General features: G+C 41.5%; 2 protein-coding genes across 7 annotated transcripts in view; one reads left to right on the top strand and one right to left on the bottom strand.

Annotated features, from left to right (window-relative positions):
• ABCC1 (ATP binding cassette subfamily C member 1 (ABCC1 blood group)) overlaps positions 1–5,575 on the bottom strand; it is a 61,330-nt gene extending 55,755 nt beyond the window's left edge. For 3 of the 4 annotated variants that reach the window (XM_068699129.1, XM_068699131.1, XM_068699130.1), the window contains exon 1: positions 2,880–3,122. In XM_068699129.1, the coding sequence (XP_068555230.1) occupies positions 2,880–2,927 (48 nt within the window). In that variant the 5' untranslated portion in view covers positions 2,928–3,122. Of the gene's footprint in view, positions 1–2,879; positions 3,123–3,956; positions 4,122–5,461 lie in introns of those variants that run through there. The other variant, XM_068699132.1, reaches the window with a different exon arrangement.
• Positions 5,576–5,595: 20 nt separating this feature from the next.
• On the top strand, positions 5,596–11,322 carry CEP20 (centrosomal protein 20). 3 transcript variants are annotated; one of them, XM_068699143.1, is made up of 5 exons: positions 5,597–5,736; positions 5,979–6,176; positions 7,384–7,468; positions 8,316–8,452; positions 10,758–11,322. In XM_068699143.1, exons 1-5 carry the CDS (start codon positions 5,676–5,678, stop codon positions 10,832–10,834), a joined length of 558 nt encoding a protein of 185 aa, XP_068555244.1. In that variant the 5' UTR covers positions 5,597–5,675; the 3' UTR covers positions 10,835–11,322. The 3 variants fall into 3 exon arrangements, with proteins under 3 accessions (XP_068555246.1, XP_068555245.1, XP_068555244.1); XM_068699145.1 differs by lacking the exon at positions 10,758–11,322 and having other exon boundaries at positions 5,596–5,736; positions 7,352–7,468; XM_068699144.1 differs by lacking the exons at positions 8,316–8,452; positions 10,758–11,322 and having other exon boundaries at positions 5,596–5,736; positions 7,384–7,472.
• Positions 11,323–12,213: the final 891 nt, after the last annotated feature.

Raw genomic sequence — 12,213 nt, 5'->3', positions numbered from 1 at the left:
ACTCATCAGCATCACAAAGTTACCAACTTCTTCCTTCAGGAACTGCAGACATAAACAGACATAAACAGATACCACATAGCTTACAAGCTCTGAAAAACTGAAGCTACCTCAAAACTGTATTCAGAGGAAAACCAGCAGACTATTTCAGAATGTAACTGCACTGAGACCATAGATCATGCAAGTGTGCATAAATATATACACACACTGCTAGGTCAGCGAGCAAAAATATACGTTAAGTTCAAGGCCTCCCTTAACTACCATCCTGGTTATCTAAAATGATAGCTTTCTTCAACCCTTCAACATTTTTTTTTTTTGCACATTAGTACTGAAGCAAGGCAGACTGCACTCATATATCCTTTTGATACTCTAGATGAAGCTATCCCAGCACTGCAGGACACAAGTTTTCCAGTTTAAACAGGCCCTTAAAGTCACTGAACTGAAATGCAAGTACTACAAAATGTTACCCCTAACCCACAGGTTCTTCAGTGGTTTGTTTTTTGTGTTGTTTTTTTGTTTTGTTTTGTTTTTAAAGCGTTTGGTATCCTCAACATCTTACACAGCAGTAATTTTGTATTACAAATGAAATCCTTGCAGTGAGATATTCAACAACACTAGGGGAGACAGCAAGGACGAAACAGCATGCTTCCAAAAAGGGAGCCTGGTTCAAAGAATAGCAAGGAACAGCGAAGTTCTGTACACAAATCTGGTTGCGGTGAAAGTTAACATGCCGGGTACCAAAGATGGGTTAAACAGCAAGAGGAAAACAAGGCCTGAAGAAGATAGCAGACTGGGCTGTAGACCTTTCAGAGTGAGTATTAAATAAAAAGTCTGTTTAATTCAGACAAGAATATCCAACAGTAACATTCCTTAGGTGTGCAACAAGAAAAATCCTGGGCAGCAAGGCTTAAGAAGATTAGCATAACGGTTTTTAAAGGTGCGGTAGGTCCTTTCTACCTGTGAAGTGTCCCCCACAATTTGCAACTGAGCTGTTCCAAACTCAACACCACAATTAAGAGAAGCTGCATCTCCTTCACTGAAACAAACTGGGTTTGCCAGTGCTAGGAAATCCCGCTCCTCCAAGTAGCGGGGCCTCAGCCCAGCTGATGTGACCATAGCTCACCACAAGAATGCAAATATCTGTGTCACCAGCTATTATAAATGTGGCCCAGCCCTGAAAAGCGGAAGTGTGCAGCACTCCTCAAGACAGGAAAGACAGTAGCACAGGCATAGGTGGTACCTGGAAGTCCCATAAAACACAGCATACGCACAGGCATTTTCTGGAAATCCACTACAACTTCAACATCAACAAATCATAGCAACAATGGAAATTCCATAAACTGTAATCAGAGTACCCATAAACACCACTACTAGCATTTCCACCCTTCCCACCACTTGGAACAATGCATCTGCTTTGTTGTTGCATCAAGATGTTAACAAGCAAAGTTCAGCAAAGGAGAATACTTTTCCAGACACATCTCGCACCAACTGGAATCCACAATCACTTTTTTGCAGGATTAGAAGAATCCAGAAATCAAACAACCACACCCACAGGATCTTTTGCTCAAGAAATGAAAGGCAGACTCCACGTGGTTTGGAGAAGGATGACAAATCACAATGACATCTATATTCTTGGAAACCAAAGCAGCTAGTAAAAAAGCTCTGCAGAAATTACAACATACCAAAACCATCAAAAATGGCTGTATTACATACAACTATTTTAATTGTTTTTATAACAAAACAATCAGTAAATCAGAAGTCCTAGGCAAACTAGACATTTCGAACACAGTAAGTCTAGTTGTTGCTCCTACCTGATGCTTCAATTCCACAATTCAATGCAGCTCTTTTTCACAAGACTACTACTCTCAAGTAAATTTATCCATAAAGAGAATTCTGAAACCTCTACTGTCTTAGACACTTCAAATAAAAAGGTCTTGTTCTATGAGTGAGAGGAAGGAATATCTGATAGCAGCTCATAACTTAGCCAGTTTTGAGAAACCTGGAAACTAGCTGAGACAACATAAACAACATAGAAGTTGGTTAACAAGGTGACTTTTGGTGGGCTGGAAAAGCTAAACACCTTGAGGTGCAAACGATCTTCCTAATATTTGCTGAGTGCTATTTTAACAGTTCTTGAGATAAATAATGCAATGCTATCTTCTGAGATATCTTTTACTGAACCAGTAAAGTATCCCATTAGCCCAATACACTTGGCAAATACCCGATAAAAACATTAAAAGTTTTTTTTGAACAGTCTAAGAAAGACCACGTGTTTTTCTCTTACCCCACACCACCTTCTGCAGCCCCCCCTCCCCAAGTTTTGTGCATGTATTTTGCTTTCTACATTCTGAGGGGTGTCGTTTAAGAAATAAGTCCATGTTTTTCCCCTCCTCTGCGCAACCTGCTTGTCCACACACCTTGTTTCCTCCAGAGCAGGGTTTCCAGCACCCCTCTGCCCTCCCAGGGGCCGCACTGCTGCCAGCACTGGGTGCCTCGACAGGAGCAAGACCTGCACTGCCACATCCGCACACCGCTCACCGCCGTTTCTTAAGAAAAACTGAAAACATCGCTCCGCAAGCGGGCTACAACTGCACCTGCACGGAGAGCCGATGTTTGGCCTCCTTCACAACCCCGCGTGCCGCTCCAGCCGGCTGTGAGCGTCCATGCGGGCGGTTATTGCCACTGCACGTCCAGCCGGGGGTGGCCGGAGCCGGGGGGCTGCTCCCCTGCAAGCCCCAAGGCACCACCGGAGTCCCCCCGAGCTCCCCGAGCCCCACAGCCGGCCCCACACCGGCGGCCCCCGGCCCTGCCGCCCCCCGCCCGGCACCAGGCAGCCCAGCGGAGCCGAGCCGAGCCGGTCCCATCCCATCCCCGCGGCTCACCCAGAAGGGCTCGGAGGCATCGGCGCTGCACAAGCTCTCGATCCCCATGGAGCCCGCAGCGCTGCGCTTTCCCCCTCCGCACCTCGCCGTGCCCGGCCGGCGGCACCCCAGCAGCACGGCCCGGCACGGCTCGGCTCAGCTCAGCACGGCTCAGCTCGGCCCGGCACCACCACGATTGGGCTCCGCGGTCACGGGGATGCCGAGCCCCGGCGGCGCCGCCCGGCCGCGTTGCTCAGCCCCGCCTCGGCCGAGGGCGGGCGGCGGGAAGGGAGGGGAGGGGAAGGGCGGGGAAGGCAGAGAAACCTTTTCAGTAAATAAATTTCCCCTAAAATCCAACCCCTGGCGCAACTTGAGGACGTTTCCCCTCGTCTTTGGGTTGTTAAGCACTGGAACGGGCTGCCCAGGGAGGTGGTGGAGTCACCATCCCTGGAAGTCTTCAAAAGACGTTTAGATGTAGAGCTTAGGGATATGGTTTAGTGGGGACTGTTAGTGTTAGGTCAGAGGTTGGACTCGATGATCTTGAGGTCTCTTCCAACCTAGAAATTCTGTGATTCTGTGATTCTGTCTCATCGCTTGGTGCTTGGGAGAAAAGCCTGCCCCGACCTACAACCTCCTTTAAGGTCACTGTAAAGTGTAATGTGGTCTCTCTTGAGCCTTCTTTTCTCCAGGTGAAACATCCCCAGCTCCCTCAACCAGTCCTCATGGGAGCTGGTTCCCTCCACACGCCTTATATCTGATTTAAAACCCATCGGTTAAACATGTATTCGCGGCATCAATGCTCAGCTGACAGGCTAGTGTACCAGAACAGACCTGCTGGAGCATGGATGGCCCACGTGTAGAAATGGCATCATACACTGATGTATGAAAAAAAGGGGCACCAACATTTGAAGTTTCCTTACACAAGTTACATAAAGAACCTCAATTTAAAATGCTCTTTTGTGTCCACAGCAACTGTGGAAGTAGAGAAGTTATTCACACAGAGACAGGTCTCATGGGACTAGTGTAAAAATCGGGCATCACACACACACACCAAAACAAACAAACAAAAAAACTATCATAGGTTGATTCTGTACTCACCTGCACACTTTCATGGAACAAAGCTGTGCTCGCTCATCATCAGCCCTGGCCAGACTGCCGGTCCACCTGCAGCATTTCTGGTCTGTCTCAGCTCTCTCACTCCCAGGATGCCAGGCCAAGAACCAGAAGCAGCAGCGTTCAGCCCACACCGAGGTCACATATCCCCTGATGAAGAGAATTACCACAGAAAGATCAAAACCAATAAATGGTTTTCAGAAAGAAAAACCAAGAAATGGGTGTCAGAAGCTATACTCAACGTGCCAGTTTAACCCGTGCCTTAGTTCATACCATGTTCAAATCTTTACAGTACTGCAAGAGAACAGATAAACGTTCATTCCCCTGACTAATTTTAATTAAGAATTTCTGTCCTGTTTTGTACATTCTCTAAATTTATCTCAAAATCCTATTAAATACATTGGTGGGTTGTTGTTTTGATGCCTTGATGCTCGCAACATCTTCTGTGCAAAAAGTTAAGTCATAGTTCCCCCCATGTGTTATCCTCTTGCCCCTGGGCTGTAAGGAACAGTTTTTCTCTGGTGTGGTCACAGCACATATAAACATTAATAGCTCTGACAGTCAATACAGGGTAGGAGCTCCAGTGGTTAAGCTGGAAGAACCTTTTTAATAGCACTATTAATAGCACACTAAGCTGGAAAAAAAAAAATCTAAATGGATAACACAGCCTCTAAGAGCTTACACTTTTACACATACTCTGTGTACGGTAACAGAATATAAGCTTATAGCTAAAGTGGTACAGCAGAAAATTATCTGTCCCTGAAGGGGCCGCACAGCAGCCCTGTTGTGGAGTCACTGCTGCAGGTGGCTGCTGTGCAAAAGGAGCAGGTTAACTTCACCATTAACTCAAAAATCTTTTTTCTCTGAATTGTATTTTGTGCTTCCTTTCAGATATTCCTTGGAAACTCTGAATATAAATGTTTGCTTTAAGAAGAAACATTGGCAAAAGAAAAAAAAATAAAAAAATAAAAAAAAAACAAGCTGGCACTCCTTAAAGGCCTTAGGGGCTTGCTGCTTGAGACGACTCATATTTTCCCCCAAGCCCGGCAGGCTTTGCTCCATCTAGACCATGACAAGCCCAGGGAGCTCGCCCACACTGACAGCATTTCCCTGGGGAATATTTCATTCGCTTGCAAAATAAACAGCCACCTCCTCACAGCAACACGAGGCACGCATGCACGCCTCTGCACAAAGCAGGCACACGAAAGACCTTGTGCACGCAAAACCCGCAGCGTCCAGCAGCGTTTTGGCAAAAGCCTTCAGTTAAAAGTTCGGCCTTGATGAGCCCTTTAATGAAAGGTTCATCTCTGAGACACGCAGTGTAAAAATTATCAGGGGGAAACTTTTTTTTTTCCTCCCTGTTAATAAAGGGAGAAAACATTGACAACCTTCGAAATTAAAATAGATTATTTTCAATAAAAGGATTTAAAAAATAAAATAAAATAAAATAAAATAAAATAAAATAAAATAAAAGTCCCCACACAGGACACCTGCCAGTATCCCCGCTCCCTCAGAGGCGGGCGGCGCCCAGACCCCCCCTCAGCCGCCACGTTCCGGCCCTCCTCCGCCAGCGCCTGAGGCAGCACCGCCCCGCCGCCATTCGCCACCCCAAGGCCCCGCCCCGCCCACCGCGCAGCCTGATTGGCTGACGGGCGCCATGAGGCAGGACCACCAGGCTGCTGTCCCCCCGCTGCCGCGCTGCGCATGCGCACTGGGGGGGGTGTTACGGTGGGGGCCATGGCGACGGTGGTGGAGCTGAAACAAGGTGGGGGCGGGGCGGGTACCGTGAGGGCTCTGAGGGTGCCCTGAGGGCTTTAGCGGGGGCTGTGGCGTGTTTGGGGGCTCTGCTTTTATCTGTAACGGTCCCCGTGTTGGTAGGAGCGGTATAGCCGCGGGTACGGGTATCTTCTGTTAATTTCCTTACGTGCTGGAACTGTGGTGGTGGGGTGGGAGTGGGTGTCCCGGGACGCGCCTGGCTTTATGTCCACTGGTTTCTTGTGGTAACAGCCCTAAAGGAGGCGCTGGAAAAAAGAGGTGTCCTCGGGCAAATAAGAGCAAACATCAGAGCTGAAGTTTTTCACGCGCTGGATGACCAAAGCGAGCCCCGGCCGCCGCTGTCCCGTGAAAATCTCCTCATCAACGAGCTGGTCCGGGAGTACCTGGAGTACAACAAGTACAAGTACACGGCGTCGGTGCTCACCGCAGGTAGGGGGCCGGGGGTCGGCTTTGTCTCCGCTGTGCTGGGGTGTCACTGTGATGTACTGAGTAATTGCACTATGGAATTAAGAGGTGGGAACGAAGTGCACAATCTCTTCTTTCCCTGGAAGTAAGTAACCCGTGAACGCTTTCTCCACCACCTTATTTGCAGCAGTAAGCCAAGTCATCCCGTTAGTTTTCAAGAAAACATGTTCTTTGCGGCTTATCCTTGAGGTAAATAGTATTTACATTGACGAAACAGTTGATGCAAGAGCAAGAAAGTTTGCTAGCAGCCTGCAAAACCAAAATATCTTGCTTTTGTACTGGAGAATGGCTAACTGTTTTTAAAGTGTGTATCACAATTTTCTCATTGGCATTTGGATGAAATAAAAATATCAAATCCTGCAATTAAAAAATAATCTTTGAAGAATAATTTAAACTAATCTATTAAAGTAGTTGATAGTCTGGATTACAGCAGTTCCTGTGTATAAACTGTGAGAAATGTGATTAGATGTCCTTACATCTAATCGTCATTGTCTTTACAATCTAATCCTTACATACAAAAAAAGATATGAAGAAGGACCCTATTTTTGAACAACAGCAGTTAATTGTTATTGGCTGTGCTAAAATACTAATAACTGAGAGCTACAACATTTAAATGGTAGCTATAATTTAGGTGGTACGGCATGTAGTTACGCTTGTACCTATTGCTAATTTGTATTTGAAATTTGCAGTTTTGTAATCGGGCTTAGATGTGGTAATTGCGTTTGCTATATAAGAATTTGACGTTTTCATACTATTAAAATTACAGACACAAAGGTTCATCTCAGTGAGAAGAGGGAATGGAGACATTATGTGTTAATGGATGGAATCAGTTTAACAACAGTACTTCTTTAGAGGAAGTTATTTGCCTGATTAATTCATCTTTATACTGTAAACTTTAATACTTTTCTGATCTACCTTTAGAGTGAAGACTAAACCGGTAATATGCCATTTTAAATTATATTAGTATGAAACAGTAATACTTGTGTTCCCTGAAATTACTGTATAGGGTTAGAGAGAAATAGTCTGAAACTGAGGTGAGTGGTCTGATGTTTTTGAAGTCTCATGAGTAGTGTCGAAAAGTTAACTGGTGATGCTTTTTTTTTTTTTTTTTTTTTTTTTTTTTTTTTTTTTTTTACCAGTCTTAAGAATTGTGGGGAAATTTCTTTTCCAGAAGCTGGCCAGCCTGAAATGCCCTTGGACAGACAGTTTCTTGTCAAAGAGCTGAACATCGTTGAAGATGCAAATGCAAAATCAGTGTAAGGATTGATTTTGGAATGCACAGTGTATTTTGTTCTGCATATATTTCCCCTTAGTGTTTGTGTGAATCGCATATAAATGTTCTCACCAACTGAAATGTGACTGTATCACATGCCTATATGCAGCTAATATGCTGGGTTCAAACTCACAGTGTCAAACAGAGGGCCATTTTCAAACATACTCCAAACTACGAGTAATTCTACAAGTGCTATAGAATGCATTTTACAGCTAGTGTACTTGCATACCAAACAACAAGTCTCTTAGCGCTATAGTCTTTCCTTCAGTCAGAAGCAGAAAACATGTTCTGTGCGTATCAGCAAGTTGATTTGTAGAGCAATAAAAAGATAGCACATGCTGAGATTAGATATAAATTCACAGTGTTCTGATACAACTATTTCATGAGATAGGGTGTTAAGCAGGTATAAACATGTCCAATGGGTCTCTTTAGTTTGGTCTCAAAGAATCTGCCTCAGGCTTTTAGTAAAAGTCAAGTGTGGGGTATGCGGTGGTATTGTGGGCTCCGGTGCAATCCTCTGTATTGCATCAGTGGGAATGTGGCTCTGTGTTCATGTGCTAAGCATGCTCTGGTTCACCCTACAGGAGTGATCTGGAGTTTAGTTGAGAGTGTCTCTTAATGCAAACTTTTTGGGAGAGCGGTGGTCTTCAGAGGGAGCTTAGGTCTGTGCTTCTTTATATAATTACACCTGGCATAATGTATTTAAATAATTAGAGGCATCTGAACATACATTAAGAGTGAACATTAAGGTCTAAGAACTGAGGAGGAAAGGGTGGTTTTATTAGTGCTCAATATTTCATTGGCTGCTTTTACTTTTCTGTCTTGAGCAGACCTCTCTTGTATGGAATTATATCTCATTTCTTATGTGGTGGTAAAGAAGAAAGTACCCAGAGTATCCTGAAAGGGTCTTTACTGAGTTATCCAAGGCAGAACCTCGGCAAACTACCTACTGAGCAAAATCAAAAAGGTAGGTGTGGGAATGCAGTCATTTTTGCAGAAGTTTGGTTTGCGACTAGATTTTGTATGAGATACTTGTGCCTATAACTACATAATCATGCAGATGGACGCAGGGTACATCCTTCTCCGGGCAAGGAATGTTTTGAACTGAGACTTTTTTTATAAAAATAAAAATCTTCAGTAGAACAGTGTTTACACCTCAAAATACCATTGAACTCTGTGACCTGACCTTAAATGTTGCTCGTATATTTGTTTAAGAAAAGGCCTACTATATCCAATTAATTGATTTCTAAAACTAGCTCTGTATGTTCCTTTGAATAAGCATCCAACTTAAACAAGCTTTTAGGCCTGCTTCTCTTCTGCTGGTAAGCTAATGAGACAGCTTGTACAGAATACAAACCTGATTGCCCTCAGAAATGCTCGACTGGTCTTCGAATGTGTCAGCAGTTGAGCTTTCATTCTAATATGGAAAGATACGTTATTTAAAAAGGCATTTTTAAAAATTGGAGATGGCAAAACCTGGATAAATTTTCAGCAGTGCAAGGTACTGTGAAGCTCCTGTTACCTTGCAGTAGCTGTAGCTATGTGTTAGCTACTAAAGGGAAGGGGAATTATTTAGCTTTATTCTGTTAAGTCTTTTGGACTCTTAAAGACTGAAAACTCATTTAAATTGAACAGTTGTGCTAATTAATAGATGGTAGAATATCTGATATGCCATTTATGCTTTTAGAAACAGATTTACTGCTGCAGTTGCTGGTAACGTCCAGAATATATCAATAACCTGATTCTCAGTATCACAAAACTCATCTACCAATTTGTTTTCCCATTTTCCTAAAAGTTAAACTGGCCAGATTGTTCTTCTTACGCTGTTGCAAATTTGGAAAGGGTAAGGTAGAGATAGTCTTATCACATTGGGAATTTAATATAGGAATTTAACCCAAAATTCTCAGTAAAATATATTAAATAGTGGGCATATCTCTTTGTTTCCCATCTGTTCTAACTTAATTTCTATAGAACATTCTTAATTCTTTAGCTTTCAATTCTGCATTTGGGCATGAATGTTTTCTACGCATGTAATTCACTTTGACTTCACTTCTCAACAGTAGAACACTGATAGATTTTTTTCCCTTTCTGGTCTGCTCTTTGCTGGTTTAGTATTAATACTGCCTAAGTTATAGAATGAAAGGGATCAGTAGTTATTTTTTTTTCCTTAAAAGAATCTGCTTGGCATATTACTTCACTTTCTACTCTGTGGGAATTTGGGCCATTGAGTACTATCATGTTACTAGTAATAGTAATATCATCTATTACTTTTGTGTAAAAACAAACAAACAAAAAAACAACAACAACAACAAAAAAACTGAGGTCTGAGATATTATTACAACATCTAAGAAGCATGAGAAAAGTACGGAATAAGCACCTTTTCTTAATTCATGGATACAGTATTGTTACCCTTCTGCCAGAAGGGGGGGCTGAAGAAGTAAAATTTCAATGCCAAAACTGCTGTAACTGTAATTTTCTTGTTAGAAAATTCTTATTCCTATCTTTCTTTTGTAAATAAATTCAGTACTATAGAGAAGTCTTAGACAAGATTTTTGAATAAAACTTTGTGCCTCGGTTTCAAAATTGAACTTGTGCATGGTCATCTTGCCCTGTTGACTCCAATACAATTTCACATAGGGATAAATTGCTTAGAGTTGGTTACAAGACAGGATTAATCATAAGGCATGACAGCACATTGCACTTTTAACTAAACAAACATATAAAAGTTGACTTGTAATATTTTTAACCTCTAAGTTACTATAGTCTGAAATTACTTTTTGCATGTGTTTATGGAATGTTAGTAGAGACACAAAAGCTGAAGTGGGTTTAAAATACTCCCTGAAATGTGTTTAAAATACTAACTACCTAGCTGTTTTAACTAGGGTGCATACTAAGGTATTCAAGTCCATTCATCTACACAAGGTTCACTGTCTTGTATCTAACATCTATCTTGCTTTTCATATTAAAAATTGTCTTGCTTATGTTGCTGAATAATTATTCCAATAAACTGGTGCAAAGACTGGGGTATCCTGATACAGATTGTGCAATTTCATGTTTCTGTTCATTGATTTACTAAAGCAGATTTGAAGCTGTCTACAATCTAATCTTTTGTCATGCAAAGCTCTTATCTCATACAGTTGTATGGAAAAAATATATTTATAAAGTCGCTTGGGCTTCCTATGATGATATTCTATATCAAAGTTCATAATGTAGAAAGTAACACGTTTGGTTCTCCAGATGTGTGAAAACATTTTTGTCTGTTTCATTTTTAGATAGAATTCCAGAACCAGGAAGGATGGCCGGCACCAGCGTTGAAGAGCCCCTTGTTTTACAAAGTATAAATAGATGATATCTTTCATATATTAATTTCTCGTGTAAAGCTCTTTGAGCGTTAATTTAAGAAATTCTTCTTTAAATTTCTCCATTATTTCCAGTGGGACCAGTTCATTTTGTTAGAGCTACCCATAAGACATAAAGATGGGGTCTTACTTGCTGCCAATGAAAAAATATTAACCAAGGCCTTTTTCCTCTAGTGCTAATAGAAGGAAAACTGTATATGAAGTCAGATTAATTGAGCCTGTGTCTAGAATTGGGCCTAAAAATATTCATTTTATAAAAATAAAAACTTACTAGATATTGTATAATTTTCACACTTTTATTACTATTTTATGTCTTCATGTGTCTTTCCTGGTTTTCTTAGTTTTATTGTGTTTGGTATTTTGAAAGAATTCGAACTAAGTATTTTAATGATTCCTCATCATTAAGAAGCAGAAGAAGCTGCTACTTTCAGAAAAGTATGGGAAAATGAATTTGAAAATAAAATTAAAGTGTTTTGGAGGAATAGTTGTTTTTATTTCTCCGGAAATGGGGACTATATTTATCTTCATGCTAGCAAACAAGTGAGGGTAAGCCTTTTCCATCTGGAGTCGCTATAAATTGTATGGTGTAACACTAAATATACCAGAGGGAGGGGAATTTTTTTTTGTTTTTTTCCCCAAATGACATGAAAGTCAAAGCCAGGCAAAGTTAAAAATAAAGTTGATAATAGATTACTGATTCCCATAACTTTTTTAGCTGAGGTATTTATATGTTTTGAGATGACAGAAGCAGACTTTGTACGAGTACATCAAAAAGATCAGGTTATCTATTTTTCTTTTTTTTTTTTTTAATAAAATGTTTAGATGTTAATTTTTCAGTGATACTAAGAGGAGTTTTGTGTAAATAAAATTTTAGGGTTGAGTTCTCCAAAATCCTTAAATTGTTAAATAAACAGTACAGTAAGTGTGTGGGGGAAAAAGAGAGGAAGAGAACACACAGTTCGCAAATGTTAGTGAAAGGACCCTGAGTTTTACAGACTCTACAAATTTTTGCCTTAGTCATCATTTGAACCAATTAGCATTATAGGTGTTGTGGTTTTGTTATTTTTTTTGATTTTTTTATAAGCAGCCAAGGCACTACTCTAATGTGAAAGTGTAGAGAACCATTACGGCTTTAAAGGAAGCTACATTTATCCATTTCAAGCCTTAGGAGTGAGCTCATCACCTTTGACTGGCAATGCTGCCAGCTCCCCATTTGCTTATTTATAAGTACCTCAGGACTGTTTCCAAAAGGAGAGGACTTATGTTTGCAAATTTATCTTAATCAAATCCATCTTTAAGTCTTTTGTCGCTTTGCATCATTATTGACTACTGGGTCAAGCAAGCAAATTTATCTCTGTGTGCCCTCAAT

This window comes from Anas acuta, chromosome 15 (assembly GCF_963932015.1).
Source record: "Anas acuta chromosome 15, bAnaAcu1.1, whole genome shotgun sequence".
NCBI classification, from domain to species: domain Eukaryota; kingdom Metazoa; phylum Chordata; class Aves; order Anseriformes; family Anatidae; genus Anas; species Anas acuta.
Note: the sequence above shows the minus strand (reverse complement) of the source record. Positions and strands in the feature narration are given on the sequence as shown.

Excerpts from the sequence above, each read along its gene's own strand:
- CEP20 (XM_068699143.1), top strand. The coding sequence starts at position 5,676 with ATGCGCACTGGGGGGGGTGTTACGGTGGGGGCCATGGCGACGGTGGTG. Across the intron at positions 5,737-5,978 it reads GGTGGTGGAGCTGAAACAAG|CCCTAAAGGAGGCGCTGGAA; the intron begins GTGGGGGCGGGG and ends TTGTGGTAACAG. Across the intron at positions 7,469-8,315 it reads GATGCAAATGCAAAATCAGT|ACCTCTCTTGTATGGAATTA; the intron begins GTAAGGATTGAT and ends TGTCTTGAGCAG.